Source organism: Martes martes (assembly GCF_963455335.1).
Source record: "Martes martes genome assembly, chromosome: 9".
Classification (NCBI taxonomy): Eukaryota; Metazoa; Chordata; class Mammalia; order Carnivora; family Mustelidae; genus Martes; species Martes martes.
Genome location: NC_137896.1, coordinates 43,453,159 through 43,466,792, shown reverse-complemented (window position 1 = coordinate 43,466,792; position 13,634 = coordinate 43,453,159). Strand labels below are relative to the sequence as shown.

Here is a 13,634-nt window from a genome sequence, read left to right as displayed (position 1 = left end):
AAAAAGGAAGTATATCCAGTCAGTCAATCCCCAAAAGCCAAACCAACTCTGGGTTTTCTTACCCCAAACAAGGCTGTGTGGTCCATCCCAGCCCATCAGATATATTTTGTTTTTCTTTTTCCTTGTTCTTTGTTCTTTATTCTTTATTCTATAAAAGCTACTGCCCCATTTTATAGTTCTCCGAAAGAAGATGACCCACTTCATGAAGTGTTAAATAAACTTTGTTTTATTTAATAGTTATTTTTTAATAGTATGCTTGTGTACATATATATGTCTGGCATACATACATATGTATACATGTGCGTGTATATATATATGTCTGTGATGTGGAAAACAGAGGCAGAAGAAAAAATTATTAAATTTCTTTACCACTTAGAGCCCACTGACAAGTCCTTGAAACAGGCAGAGAGACATTCCTCCAGCGACTCAACTGCCTTGGTGTTAATACTTTGCTAAGGGCAAAGGCAATCTTAGCCTGAGCCCCTCTTCCCCCAGGATCCTGTAAGTCTACTTTAGCATATAAAAGTTCCTTTAGAAATTTCCTTCATCTCTAAACCACCCCCCCAAGATACATGTTGGCAATCATCCCCCAAGCATATGGCCCACCAATATACATCTCATGATTAAGGTCTTAATGATTAAGGTCTCATGATCAAGGTTTTATTAGACAGTAATAAATGACCTTTTCCCAACAATAGCTAAATCCCCTCAAGGTCCTAAGACCTTGTTTTCCAAAATTCCTTAGGGACTTTCACTATCCCTAAACCCCCTCCCAACTTGTAGGTATATAACCACCACCCCTCATGACCCCACTGCAGCTCTTTCTGCCCACGGGTCCTGTCCTCGTGCTTTAATTAAATTACTTTTTTGCACCAAAGACATCTCAAGAATACTTTCTTGGCCATCGGCTTCAAACCCTAAGGTCTTTCCTACATCACATGTACATACACACTGGAGATAAACACACACACACATAACTTATTCTAATAATTTTTAAATCTTCTTATATGAAGTGATGCTTTCCTAGAAAAATCTAATCTCCTAAAGCTGATTCAAAAAAAAAAAACAAACCAGAAAATCTGAATATATTCATAACTTGGAGGGGGGAAGGGAATGTTGCCAAAAACAGACCTAAAGTCAGAGCCAGCTTCCAAGGTGACTGTCTCAGGTCTTCCACTAAGCTAGCTATGCATTCCTTGAAGACCGAAAACACCAAAAGCCAGAGCAATATGCAGTGGAGAAAGGGCTTGCAACCCAGTAGCAAAATAACTGGCTTCATGTTGGGCTTAGAATTAGTACATTTTCCTTTGTTTGTTGTCATCGGCAAAGACTGTGATTTTTAGTAATTGCTTCCTTAGCTGCTTTGCTCAGATTAAATTTGGTCCATGATACTTTAAGAGTTGTCAAAAACCCTGTGTAAACAGACACAGAGCTCACAGTGACCCCAGTGCAAATGGGTGCAGCCCACCAGCAGCCGATTTAATCAAGGGGGAATTCAGAGTATTCACCGCAAGCAATTGATTTTCAAGAGAAAAGTCAGCAGGATCAAACAGCCTGTTGGGATGAAAATCCCCCTGAATCACCCCTATCACCGTGTTTTCTAGCAACTAACTCCTGACTCCATATAGAGTAATAGCCAAATTACTGTAATTATCCTGCAACACAAGTGGCATATCAACATTATTTTAAACGTGGATTTTTTTGCATAATCTTTCATTATTATCATTCATCCTGCCATTTGGAAATGGCAAACAACAACAAACTGTGATCTACCCCCCAAAGAAGAAAGGTCACCAAAGAGAACAAATGAAAGAGCTATTTACATGTGAATATACTAAGAGAGATGTGTTTTACAGGCAAATACACTCTTGAAATTCATTAAATGCCTTCTCCCCTGCATCATAAATATGGGCAAAACAGACATCACCTACTGAGAAAATAATCCCAGCACATAATGATCATAACGAACATAAATAAAGACACTTTTCTTTCAAAGACCTCGGGGCCCTATATAAAAATGTGTTTGTATTTCTACCATGGTGAAATGACTGGTAGCAAGCATGCCAGTCATAACACAAGTCCTTCCTAGTGTTGAACAGTAGAATATGAATATGGTCCCCAGTCACCTTGCTCTCTGCAAAATAACATTCTTATCTGGGTGCCATCACTTGTTGCCACTGTTTTTAAAAGCATTCGAAAGGACGCAGAAATCAGTACTTGAATTAAGATGGAAAAATCAGCAAGAGATTTTGTTAAATACAGCTGATCCTTGAACAGGGGTGTGAACTGTGCGGGTCCAGGTACACACGGATTTTTTTAATATGTATATAAATGCAGTACAGTGCTGTAAATGTATTTTCTCTTCCTTACAATTTTTTTTTTTTAAGATTTTATTTGACAGAGAGAGATCAGAAGTAGGCAGAGCAGCAGGGAGAGAGAGAAGGGGAGGAAGCAGGCTCCCCGCTGAGCAGAGAGCCCCATGCAGAACTCGATCTCAGGACCCTGAGATCATGATCTGAGCTGAAGGCAGAGGCTTAACCCACTGAGCCACCCAGGCGCCCCATCTTCCTTACAATTTTAATAATACTTTCTTTTCTCTAGCTTACTTCACTGTACGAATAGAGTAGATAATATATATAACATACAAAATATGTATTAATTGACTATGTTATCTGGAAGACTTCTGGTCAACAGTAGTCTATTATAGTCTATTATAACAGTAGCTAAATTTCTGGAGAGTCAAAAGTTTTCCCAGGGTTTGGGGGATTGGGGTGGGGACAGGGCATACAGAGACCCTAACCACCATGTTGTTGAAGGATCAATTGATCAGTTGATAACATTGATATCAAAAGGCTCACCAAGACTTTTGAGGCAGTGTCCCTCACAACAAAACTGGGTTTCAAGTCTGCATCATCTTCCTGGTAGGTTACCAGTCCAAAGGCTCCACCTTAAAAACCACTGTAAGAGTTCATGCTGTCAAACCTAGAGATAATCACACAAGCTGGGCATAGGTCTGGTATTATATAATTGTTTTATCAACAATTTCTAGCAAAGCATGAGAACTCACACGGTTAATTCTAGAAAAGCAAAGTTGGCAAGAGTGGCTAAAGCTTTGAAAGAATGCAATTTTGTTACCTTCATATACCAAAAACAAATTTAGTGGCTACAAAAAGACAACATTCAGATTGTGATAAATATGAGTTGGTGTCTCAGGCTCTGTATGAGCATCATGTAGAGCGGACTTTCTTACCACTATCTGTGTAACTACCATGACCTTGTAGTCTTGTCCACAGGGCTCCAGGATACGGTTAACACACAACCCTAAGTGTTACGGCTGAATCATGTCCTCACAAAATTCATATATTGAAGTCTTCACCCCCAGCACCTCAAAAAGTTACTATATTTGAAGATAGTGTCTTTTTTTTTTTAAATTTTATTTATTTATTTGACAGACAGAGATCACAAGTAGGCAGAGAGGCAGGCAGAGAGAGAGGGGGAAGCAGGCTCCCCACTGAGCAGAGAGCTGGATGTGGATGTGGGGCTCAACCCCGGGACCCTGAGATCATGACCTGAGCAGAAGGCTGAGGCTTAGCCCACTGAGGCACCCAGGCACCCCAGGAGATAGTGTCTTTAAAAAGATAATTTAAGTAAAATGAGGTCATATGGGTGGGCCTCCTCCAATATTACTGGAACCCTTATAAGAAGATTAGGACACAAACGGAAAAAGAGAAGACCATGTGAGAGACACAGGGAAAAGGCACAGCATCGACAAGACAAGAGGAGAGGCCTCAGGAGAAACTGATCTCGCCTACACCTTGATCTTGGACTTTAAGCCTCCAGAACTGTGAGAAAATTAATTTCTATTCTTTAAGCCGGTATTTTGCTAGGGCAGCCGCAGCAAATTAAGTGGGTCACTTAATAACTACAGAATGTACTGGGTGTTAAAATAGTGTTCTGAGATATATAATGCAAATATTTTGGCAAAATACTGCTATGCTCTAAACACAAGTGTTTCATCCATATTTGGTACCCATGCTAATAAATAAATAAATAAATAAATAAATAAATAAATAAAGTGAAACAGAAGGCAACCCAGGCATATAAAATGGAACCTTAGGAAGAAAAGCTAAAAGGCCATTTGAGACACAATAAGATTTGATTTAGCTATTGTTTTTTAACTCTGGCACTGGAAACTGGTTTCAGATGTTTCTTCCTCCTACAGAGAGAATTGGAGGTAAGAAAAAAATGGAAGTCCAAAGAAATTTAAATAAGACATAAAGAAACATGTCCTGACAAAAAATAATTTTTTTTAATTTAAATTTTAATTTAATTTAATTTTAATTTTAAAATTTAAAAGGCAATAATGCTATGTTTTATATGGATACATTAAGAAAATCACATTTGAAGGGCCTTTTAAATATACAGTAAGCAACACTTTTTCTGAGTGGTTTGGTTACAAGGAGCTACACTGATTCTTCTTTTGAAAGTCCACAACTCTGTTATATAGAACCAAGTTTCTCCCTGCCAAGGGCACATCAGTACCACAGAGATTCTGCACAGTGGGCCCTGCATACATAATGACATTCACAGATCTGAGCCTGAGACTTCTGCTCCCCAGGTCACACACACCAGCCTGCATGACAAACAAAAGTTGCTCTTGGCTTTTTTTTTTTAAACCAGTAAATGTGGCAATGCCAATACAGCTGCAGAAATGCAGGCTGTGCCCTATTTTGCCTTATGTACTACAAGAAATTTGCCAGCTCGATTCTGATTCCAAAGTCTTTACTGTGATGATGCAGCAGATAAAAGACAGCGTGATTTTCAAACACTGGGCAGGGCCAGCAGTGGGGTCAACTGGAAAAATAATACCGTTTTGAGCCATTTTATTATTATTGGAAGAAAACACACATAAACTACCAGGCATATGCAATATCTTAATGTATGTTTACTGAGTTTTCACATAGTCTTAGCATCTTAGGGGATCTTAAATATCATTTAGTACAATCTCCCACACAACAAGAAAATCTTTCCTAAGCATCTATGACTCTTTCTTAATGAATTCTTCCAAAATTGGGAGAAACTGCTACTTCTAAACTAGGCTTTTCACTACACACAAAAAAATAAGTAAATAAACTTTTACTAGAGTTTCTTTATATTGGGACAAAATCTGCCTCCTCAAACTTTGTTCCTGTTGGTCCCAATTTAGTCCCAAGTTTTCATAGATAAAAACCAACGTTTATGAGTGTGTGCAAAAGGTTATATATGCAAAATGAGTGGCTGAAAAATGGAAGTAAAATGCAAATTGAATTCATTTCAAATCCAATGAAAACTTGTGATATGGCTGAGATAACAAATAGCTAGTTGGCTGATTAGAATGTGGGTAAGTAGCTGAAGAGGGAGGGCCACTATATTGGCTTAAGAATGTTGAGCCTTGACATTAATCTGCTCAGAAGGCTCGAGATTGGTATGATATTGCAAGTTTCACAGCTGGTGGGGAAAGTATAGACCTTGAGCCAAGGATCTGAGAACAAGTGGTTTATTTGGGAGGTGATTCCAGGAAGCATCAGCAGGGGGTGAGGAAGAGAGAAAGGGAAGAAAAGGCAGCTGGTAAGCAATGTGTCATTACACAGATTACCACTGGAATAGCTGGAAACCAATCCCACAGAGGGAAGAAGGAACTCTGCGAGACAGTACAAAACTAATGTCACAGAGTTATCCCACCTATGAAGTAAGGGAGCTGGGGTATTTATACCTGGACTCCTAAAAGGTGTGTAAAAATAAATGTTTTCACAGCTGATGGGAAAAGACTAGACATGCAGTGTCTAGTCTCTAGTCTTGAGTAGACCTTGAGTCAGGGACTCCAGTACAACCATTTATTTGGAAGTTGATTGAGAAAGAGGCATAGGGGGACAAGGACATAAGACAGGGAAGTAGAGGCTGGTCATGGAGTGCTAATTTCCTGGCCCTTCCAGCCTGCCTCTTGCATGGGGCAGAGAAGCCTTCCACAGCTCTGGAAAATCCCACAGACACAGAGGTGAAGATTCCAGCACATGGAAGTTGTCCAGAGGGTGTGCGTGCATGCACACACACACATGCACACAAAAGCTTGAAGGAAATGGGTGGGCGACTGAGAACTCCTTAAAGTGGTAACTCATTACACAACTTATTGATATGAAGAAAGCTGATCAAGTATCCGATATAGTAGACACACCACTGGAGTTTACAAAGCCATCCAAGATAAAAAGTCACCTTGCCAAGCAGAGAGGGCTGGGGCTGGGCTCCAGGTCCATCCACCCCTGATGAGCTTGAAAACCTTGCGTGAGCTTGGATGGGTATAAAAGAGAAACAATGTCACCTGTCCTAGTCTCCTGTATCAAGTTATGAGAATAAAATGAGATAACATACACAACAATCCTTTGAAAAGTAGAAAGTGCTAAACAAAACACAAGGTATAAAGCACAATGATGTGTGCTCATTTGAAACAAGAATTTTAGTTCATATTTTAGAAAAATTATATTTTTTTTAACTTGAGACTTTCATCAGAAAAACAATGAACAGTACATAATAGCACATTTAGAATTTTCTCTGGAGTCTCATTCTTTGTTGTTGTTGAAGGAAGATGGCAGCAAAATGTGTTGATGACTCTTTTCTTAGATATAATAAGCTGTTGATGATTTCTGAATCCATCCCTGAGTTATTTGGAAGCCTATAATAGTGCTCCCTGATGACAATTTCATAATCATCTTTGTATCAGTGAACATAAAGCTGGATTTTCAAAAATAAACAAGGCACAAAAGATAACAAGAGCTTTCCTATTTCCTTTACTTCCCATTTTGTCCTAGAAAAGGAATTTTAAGTAAAAATATTAAAGGTGGTAGAGGTAGGACTTCCTTCAGCTCCCATATCTGGGCTATAAAGTGTATGTTTTAAAGTCCAGGCTTCAGCCTCAATTTTGAACTTTGTTTCCCCATATAGTTTCTAAGATTGGAATTTTCCATTCGTTCTATGTATGGAACATCATAGCAGTCTCAGGGTTACTCAGAAACACACTGGAAAGAACTTTAACTTTTCAACTTGTTTTTTATAACCATAGTCACAGGCAGAGATACAAACGAATTTTTTGAGGCCTTACTCTGTGCTTGGCACTGAGCTGAGCACATCATGTAGATTCTTTTTTTTTTTTTAAAGATTTTATTTATTTATTTGACAGACAGAGATCACAAGTAGGCAGAGAGGCAGGCAGAGAGAGAGGAGAAAGCAGGCTCTCCACGGAGCAGAGAGCCCGATGCGGGGCTCGATCCCAGGACCCTGGGATCATGAACCGAGCTGAAGGCAGAGGCTTAACCCACTGAGCCACCCAGGCACCCCCATCATGTAGATTCTAACAGTTAGTCTCCCAATAACTTTTTGGGTTAGATGCTATTTTCGTCTCCATTTTATGCATGAAAAAATTGAGCCATAAAACCTATATAATGCTGCCTTCAAGAAGAATCTATGCACTCAAAAGTGACAAAAATAACTTATGGTTCAGAATTGTGTCATACTGAAAGGTTTTTTTTTTTTTTTAAAGATTATTTATTTATTTATTTATTTGTTAGAGAGAGGGAGAGAGAGAGAGAGCACGAGCACAGGAAGGCAGAGTGGTAGGCAGAGGGAGAAGCAGGCTCCCCGCCGAGCAAGGAGCCCAATGTGGGACTCGATCCCAGGATGCTGGGATCATGACCTGAGCCGAAGGCAGCCGCTTAACTGACTGAGCCACCCAGGTGCCCCTGAAAGGTTCTTTAGAGCACTCCAGTATCTCTTCACTGAGACGCATGGCAAGCCAGCTTTCACTCTTAAAAAATAATGACTTCAAACCTTTCTTTTAGCAAGAGTGTGGTCGTCAGTACAAAAAGGAAACACCTCTCCATCTGTGGCTCCATACGTTCTCTGTAATGAGTGTGAACATTCAGATGTGCACATCTATGCAAGTGGTTTCCCACTGAGGGGATAAGATCAGCCAGACAGACACCTGCCATTGCTTATACTGACAAGTGCTTTGCCAGTGCCTAGTGTGTTCCTCTTCCTATTTTTGAACAATCTTGACATCATCTTTCAGACATGAGAAAGCAGAGCAATTCAAAAATGCCCTGATTTTAACCTTAGAAAGCTCAAACAGGTGAAAGGCCAATTGCAAACTATCACTAACAATGATGGTCAACATTTAATGAGCACTAAGTCTGCTCAAGGCACAGAGTAGAGGGATACCTGGGTGGCTCAGTTGGTTAAGCGCTGCCTTTAGCTCAGGTCATGATCCCGTGGTCCTGGGATTGAGCCCTGCATCCACTGGGCTCCCTGCTCAGCAAGGAGCCTGCTTCTCCTTCTCCCTCTGCCCTTCCCCCTTGCTCATGTGCGCTCTTTCTCAAAATAAAGTCTTTAAAAAAAAAAAAAAGACACAGAGTAAAGCCCTTGACATGAGTAATCTCAGTGAAACTTCACAACTCCCTTATGTGGGAGGTATTATTATTATTCCCATTTTACAAAGAGAGAAACCCAGGTTTAGAGAAGTGAATTAACATATCCCAGGTTTAAGATGGAAACACTTTACCTGGAAAGATATCCATAGTGTAGGAAGATCTCATCAAAATACTAAAGTCTGAGATTACCTAATTTTTTTTTATTATTTCATATGGCTAGAAATAATTTAAAGAAAGTTTAAAATGACTATACTTGCAGTAGACTTGTACTATATAATTTGTCAAAGACACAAACACAAAAGCATTAATTGGTGGGATTGAAACTTAAAACCATACAAAACTTCTCAAGTTATTGACTTGAAAAAAAACACATTCTATTTTGATATGTGTGTGTGTGTAAAAATGCCAAAATACTATCAATTATTCACAATGACTATTCTGAGGCAGGAATTCTGAATTTAGGGAACCTTAAGCTGTAGAGCCATCATCTCAGCCTACACCTGTGTGCTTTTGGCCCTCTGTGCTCACAGATGGGTGAACCTGATATGATTAACCATGGAAACGATACCTGCAAGGGAATTGGAGAAGGAGACATAAAATAAGCCATCTAGTTGCCCCACTCCTCAAAACGCACAATGGTGTAGAAGGCATGGATGTAACTGCTGATGTGTTCCTGTGATAGCCACTGTACCTTGATTTCCTTTAACACTCTGCTCTTCCGGTGGCTGCAGAACATCATCGGCGTGTGGGGTACAGAGTCCGTGGAAGGGCCCCAGGTCAAAGCATTCATGCAGGAGTTGCATGTTCACTCTTGAGCACACACTCATGAACCCGACAGCTACACCTTCCACCTGAAACATCCAAAACATCTCATTACTCTCTCAGACTCCAAATGAATTCTCATCACGACACTTCCAGGAGCCTACAGCATGCAGGCAGTTGGTAGCTTGGCAGGCACCTTGAGATATTTAAGGTAGAAGCTCTAGTGTCCAGCACTATGCATAGCACATACAACATGCTCCAAAAAATGTCCACTGAATGACCTCTGTGAACAATCCTAGAAGTGGATATGTAACTTGGAGAAGTTGCTAGAGTTCTGGAGGGAAAGAACATGTGCCCTCTTTGCCCAGACCTGCCCCATATCCTTTTGATTATCCCACGGCAAGCCCATCCTTCCTGTCCACTTTCTTCCCCTCTAGCATGCACAGTCTTTGTAAGACCAGCCATCATTCCATCCAATTGACCCTGGATTCAGAGATGTTCATGGTCACCTACTCTTTCAGAATGGAACTCTGATTTTCTTGAATTCATTCATTTATTTGATTGGATGGTCTTCTGGGGAAAAGATGTGAGCAAAGAGGTTTGGTGGGGATGTTTGAGCGAAGTAAACTCGCAACACTGGTTCACCATATGGGTATGATTTACAAATACATCACCTCTTAGCATCTGAAGAGATACCTGGGTCTGAACCTCTTACAACAGTCCCATGATTTTAGGCCTCTGATGAAGGATACACAGAGAGGAAGATACTTGGGACAGAGTGATACAATAAGAAATACATGTTTGGTCTTCATCCCTGGTTTCTGGCACAAAGCCCCTAAAACACTTGTAATTTCCTGAGAGGAACATCTTTTATTTTTCCTAATAAGCTCCTTTTGGTAATACCTATGTTTATGCTAATGAGGTGACTCCTGGAGAATGGGAGCTGATTGTCAGGGAAACCAAACATGTGATTAATTAGAGGGTTGGATCTTTCGGCACCTCCCCCTGACCTCTGGAGAGGGGGTAGGGGTTTGAGATTGACTTCAGTCACCAATGGCCAATGATACAATGAATCATTAATGGAACCACCATAAAAACCCCTCAACAAGGGAAATCAGGAGTTTCTGGGTTGGTGAACACGTGGAGATGCTGGGAGGAAACATGCCCAGAGAGGACATGGAAGTTCAGGGCCCTTTCTCCTGTACCTTGCTGTATGCATCCCTTCCACGTAGCTGTTCCTGAGCTGTATTCTTTATAATAAACCAGCAACAGTAAGTCAAGTGCTTGCATGAGCTCTGTGAACCATTCTAACAAAGTATCAACACCAAAGGAGGGGGCTGTGGGAACCTCTGATTCATAGCCATTCAATTAGCAGTACAGGTGACCACCTGAGACTTATGACCGGCACCTGAAGTGGGGGCAGTCTTGGGGGGCCTGAGCCCTTACCCTGAGAGGTCCACACTACCTCCTGGGAGCGACAGCACTGAATTGCAGGACACCCAGCTGGTTTCTAGGGAACTGAAAATTTGGTTGGTGTAAGCAAAACCCTACACATTTGGTGTCAGAAGTGTCAGAAATTGAGAAAACACGTTGTCTTGTAACGAGTAATTAGCAGATCTACAACTATTATTGGTAGTGGTACAAAGCAACGAAATTTAACTCTATCATAGTCCACACTGACAGATATCTGTGATTGAAATTCTTTATGATGTCCCTTCAATAATTCTGTATGTCATTCTTCCCTGCAAGGAAAGCATTTAAAATTTTAAAAGAGAGCAACAAAGAATGCCTAGTTCTTTAGTTAACTAATCTCCCTGTAGTAATTATTGTGCAATATACATACTTTTATATATATCACATAACATACATATGTATATGCATATCATCCATATATATATATCAAGCGGCTATATTGTAAGCCTTAAATTTATGCAATGTTATACAATTATATTTCACTAAAATTAGAAGACAGCAAACTAAATTGTGCATAAATAACTCCTCCTGTGAATTATAACATGGGTTTTAAGCAAATTCTGGTTGATTGATTTGACTGACAGCTCCTGTTAGAAACCAGTATTACTAGGTTCTACTCTTCAAGTATTCAGGCTGCATTTCTTGAGACAACCATTCTGTAGAGGAAACAGAAGAACTCATCATAGGCATTCCCAAACCCCAAGAATGCAGTATCATCCCATAAATGTCAGTCAGAGGAAACGGTTAATATTTTAACCTACTGAAGCACAAAATTAAGCTACAACAATATTCAGTTTTTTACATGACACATAGAAAACTCAGGCATTAAAGTATTTGTTCTCAAATGTGTCTTGTAGTTGAAGACATTTGTTTTCAAACATGGGTTTGAAAAATAGTTGTGAGACTCCCTTCGTTTTCTCCCTAATACTGAAATACAAGAGGAATTCTTAAAAATTAATTTTTCCGTGCATACCCTTTTCTTTACAGCCCCTGCTCCCACCCCACAATGACACCGGCTGTACAAGGCAGGATTTACACAGCTGTTTTATAAAGCCATTGACACTTTAATAAAAGTCCAAAATAAACATTTTAATTTTTTTCCCAAATAACAAGTGATTGTTTTTCTTGTTTGCACTCATGAACAAAGGCTGCGTAGCCACAGTTGTCTGGCTTCTCTGTAATTTTAGGCCCAAGACTCAGCAGACGCTGATTAACCAATCCATCTACCATATGTGCAGAAAGAGACGGCCAGCCTCACTCTCGGCAGGGAAAATTGGCAACCATCTTGGTTCACATGGAGATGTCCTTCTAATCTACAGCCGCGCTGGCGCAACGAAACTTTGATGGCCCGAAATACCTTTTGCTGGCTTCACGGCAAGCTGCATGTGCATGGTAAGAATGTATTATTTATAAGACCGCTGTTAGTAATGAGCTATTACACTAATGGCTCATTGTGTTTGGAATTTGATTTCAAATGGCATGGATCACACATTCTGATGAAAATGAGAAAAAACATGTTTTGCCATTAGGAACAAAGATGCAACGTTCTCCAATTCTACAACCTGTTATATTCCCATCATTCATCCTGGGTTGTGACAATTCACAAAAGTTCACAATTATGAACTGCAACAGAGCAAGGACATAATGTGGAAATGTCTGCTTTTTCCTTTGAGTTTCTTTCAAATAACTATTTAGAGTTGAGAACCACCAGTCTGAAATATGAATTTGTGGGAGTATTCAAATTCATCTTTGTGTATGTGTGTTTTTCTGGAAAAACAGAGTCAGCAAACTTTCTTTACTTGAATAATCAAAAGGCATTGATTGTTGACTGTTGTCTGACAGAGCTAACTATCTACCACAAAGGTGTCTTCTGTTCTCTTATACTAAGAGAGCAAAACTGAAAGTTTTGCTTTTTGTTTTTGTTTTTCCTGTGAGGATATATATTAGGATACATTAAGCTCTGGTTGCTAGAAATTCCTACATGCATGGCCTTGTCTTCACACACAGGTCCATCGAGAGACATGTGTGCCCTGTATCATTTGCGCTTCCTTCTAAAAAGCCCTATAGTCACTCACCCCTTTTGGCTGACCATACTCCACAATGAGGGGGCCTTTATTGTAACCACTGCCAGCTTTGATCCCCTCTGTCTCACGCCAATGGTAGGGCTGAGTTGGCAGGCTCTGCCCACCCGCAGGTCAGTGTTTCTATTCGGACCACTGCTGCCCATGCTGTGGATGATGCCAGAGCAGACGCTCTGCCCATCTGTCTCTAGGAGCCACCCTTGGCCTCCAACCACCCTTCCCCAAAATTTCAGTTTGGAGTAAACACCAGATGTCAAGGTAAGCCAGGATAAAGTTATGAGAAGTAATTTGGGCAGCACAGTGATAACTCAAAACTCCTCCCAAGTAGCTATCAAGTCAAAGAAAGTCTGCACAGTTAAAAACTTTTAACTAGTCAAGGGTTTCCTACTTGGCACAGGCATAGGTCCCAGGCATCCTATGTGGATGGCCTATAACTACCAGGGGCCAGTGTGGGAAAAGACAGATTTGATGCACTCTGTTCTGTGATCTCTGGTCAGCATCAGTCACCTGTAAGCACGGTGTGCTGCCCATAAATGCTTCATCAGCAACGGCGGGGAAAGCCTTGATTTAGTAATTTGCCAATCTCTGTGGTGTAAATATTCCCATTGTGGCCAATTTTAAGCTACCAATGTGATGTTACTGAACAGGGAGTTGGGAAGGGATGCCCAGTAGCCACTATTATATAGTAGACGATACACATAAATAATCTCAAGGGCAAAGATAATAATAAAATAATTAGGAAGTGATGAGTGTTGAGTATTAACTTTGTTTTTTAGTATGACTGTACTGCAAGTTTATATAATTTAATTTTTAATCCAAGGCTGTGTTTAACAACCAGCTTGCAAAGTTCTTGAGGATTGAA

At 40.3% G+C, this 13,634-nt stretch overlaps 1 protein-coding gene across 1 annotated transcript in view; it reads right to left on the bottom strand.

The window, feature by feature from the left end:
* CFAP61 (cilia and flagella associated protein 61) overlaps nucleotides 1-13,634 on the bottom strand; it is a gene marked incomplete at both ends in the record, with an annotated part of 286,170 nt that overhangs the window by 230,416 nt on the left and 42,120 nt on the right. Inside the window, one exon of the mRNA XM_080814415.1 lies at nucleotides 9,148-9,307. Coding sequence (XP_080670541.1) covers nucleotides 9,148-9,307 — 160 coding nt within the window. The remainder of the gene's footprint in view (nucleotides 1-9,147; nucleotides 9,308-13,634) is intronic.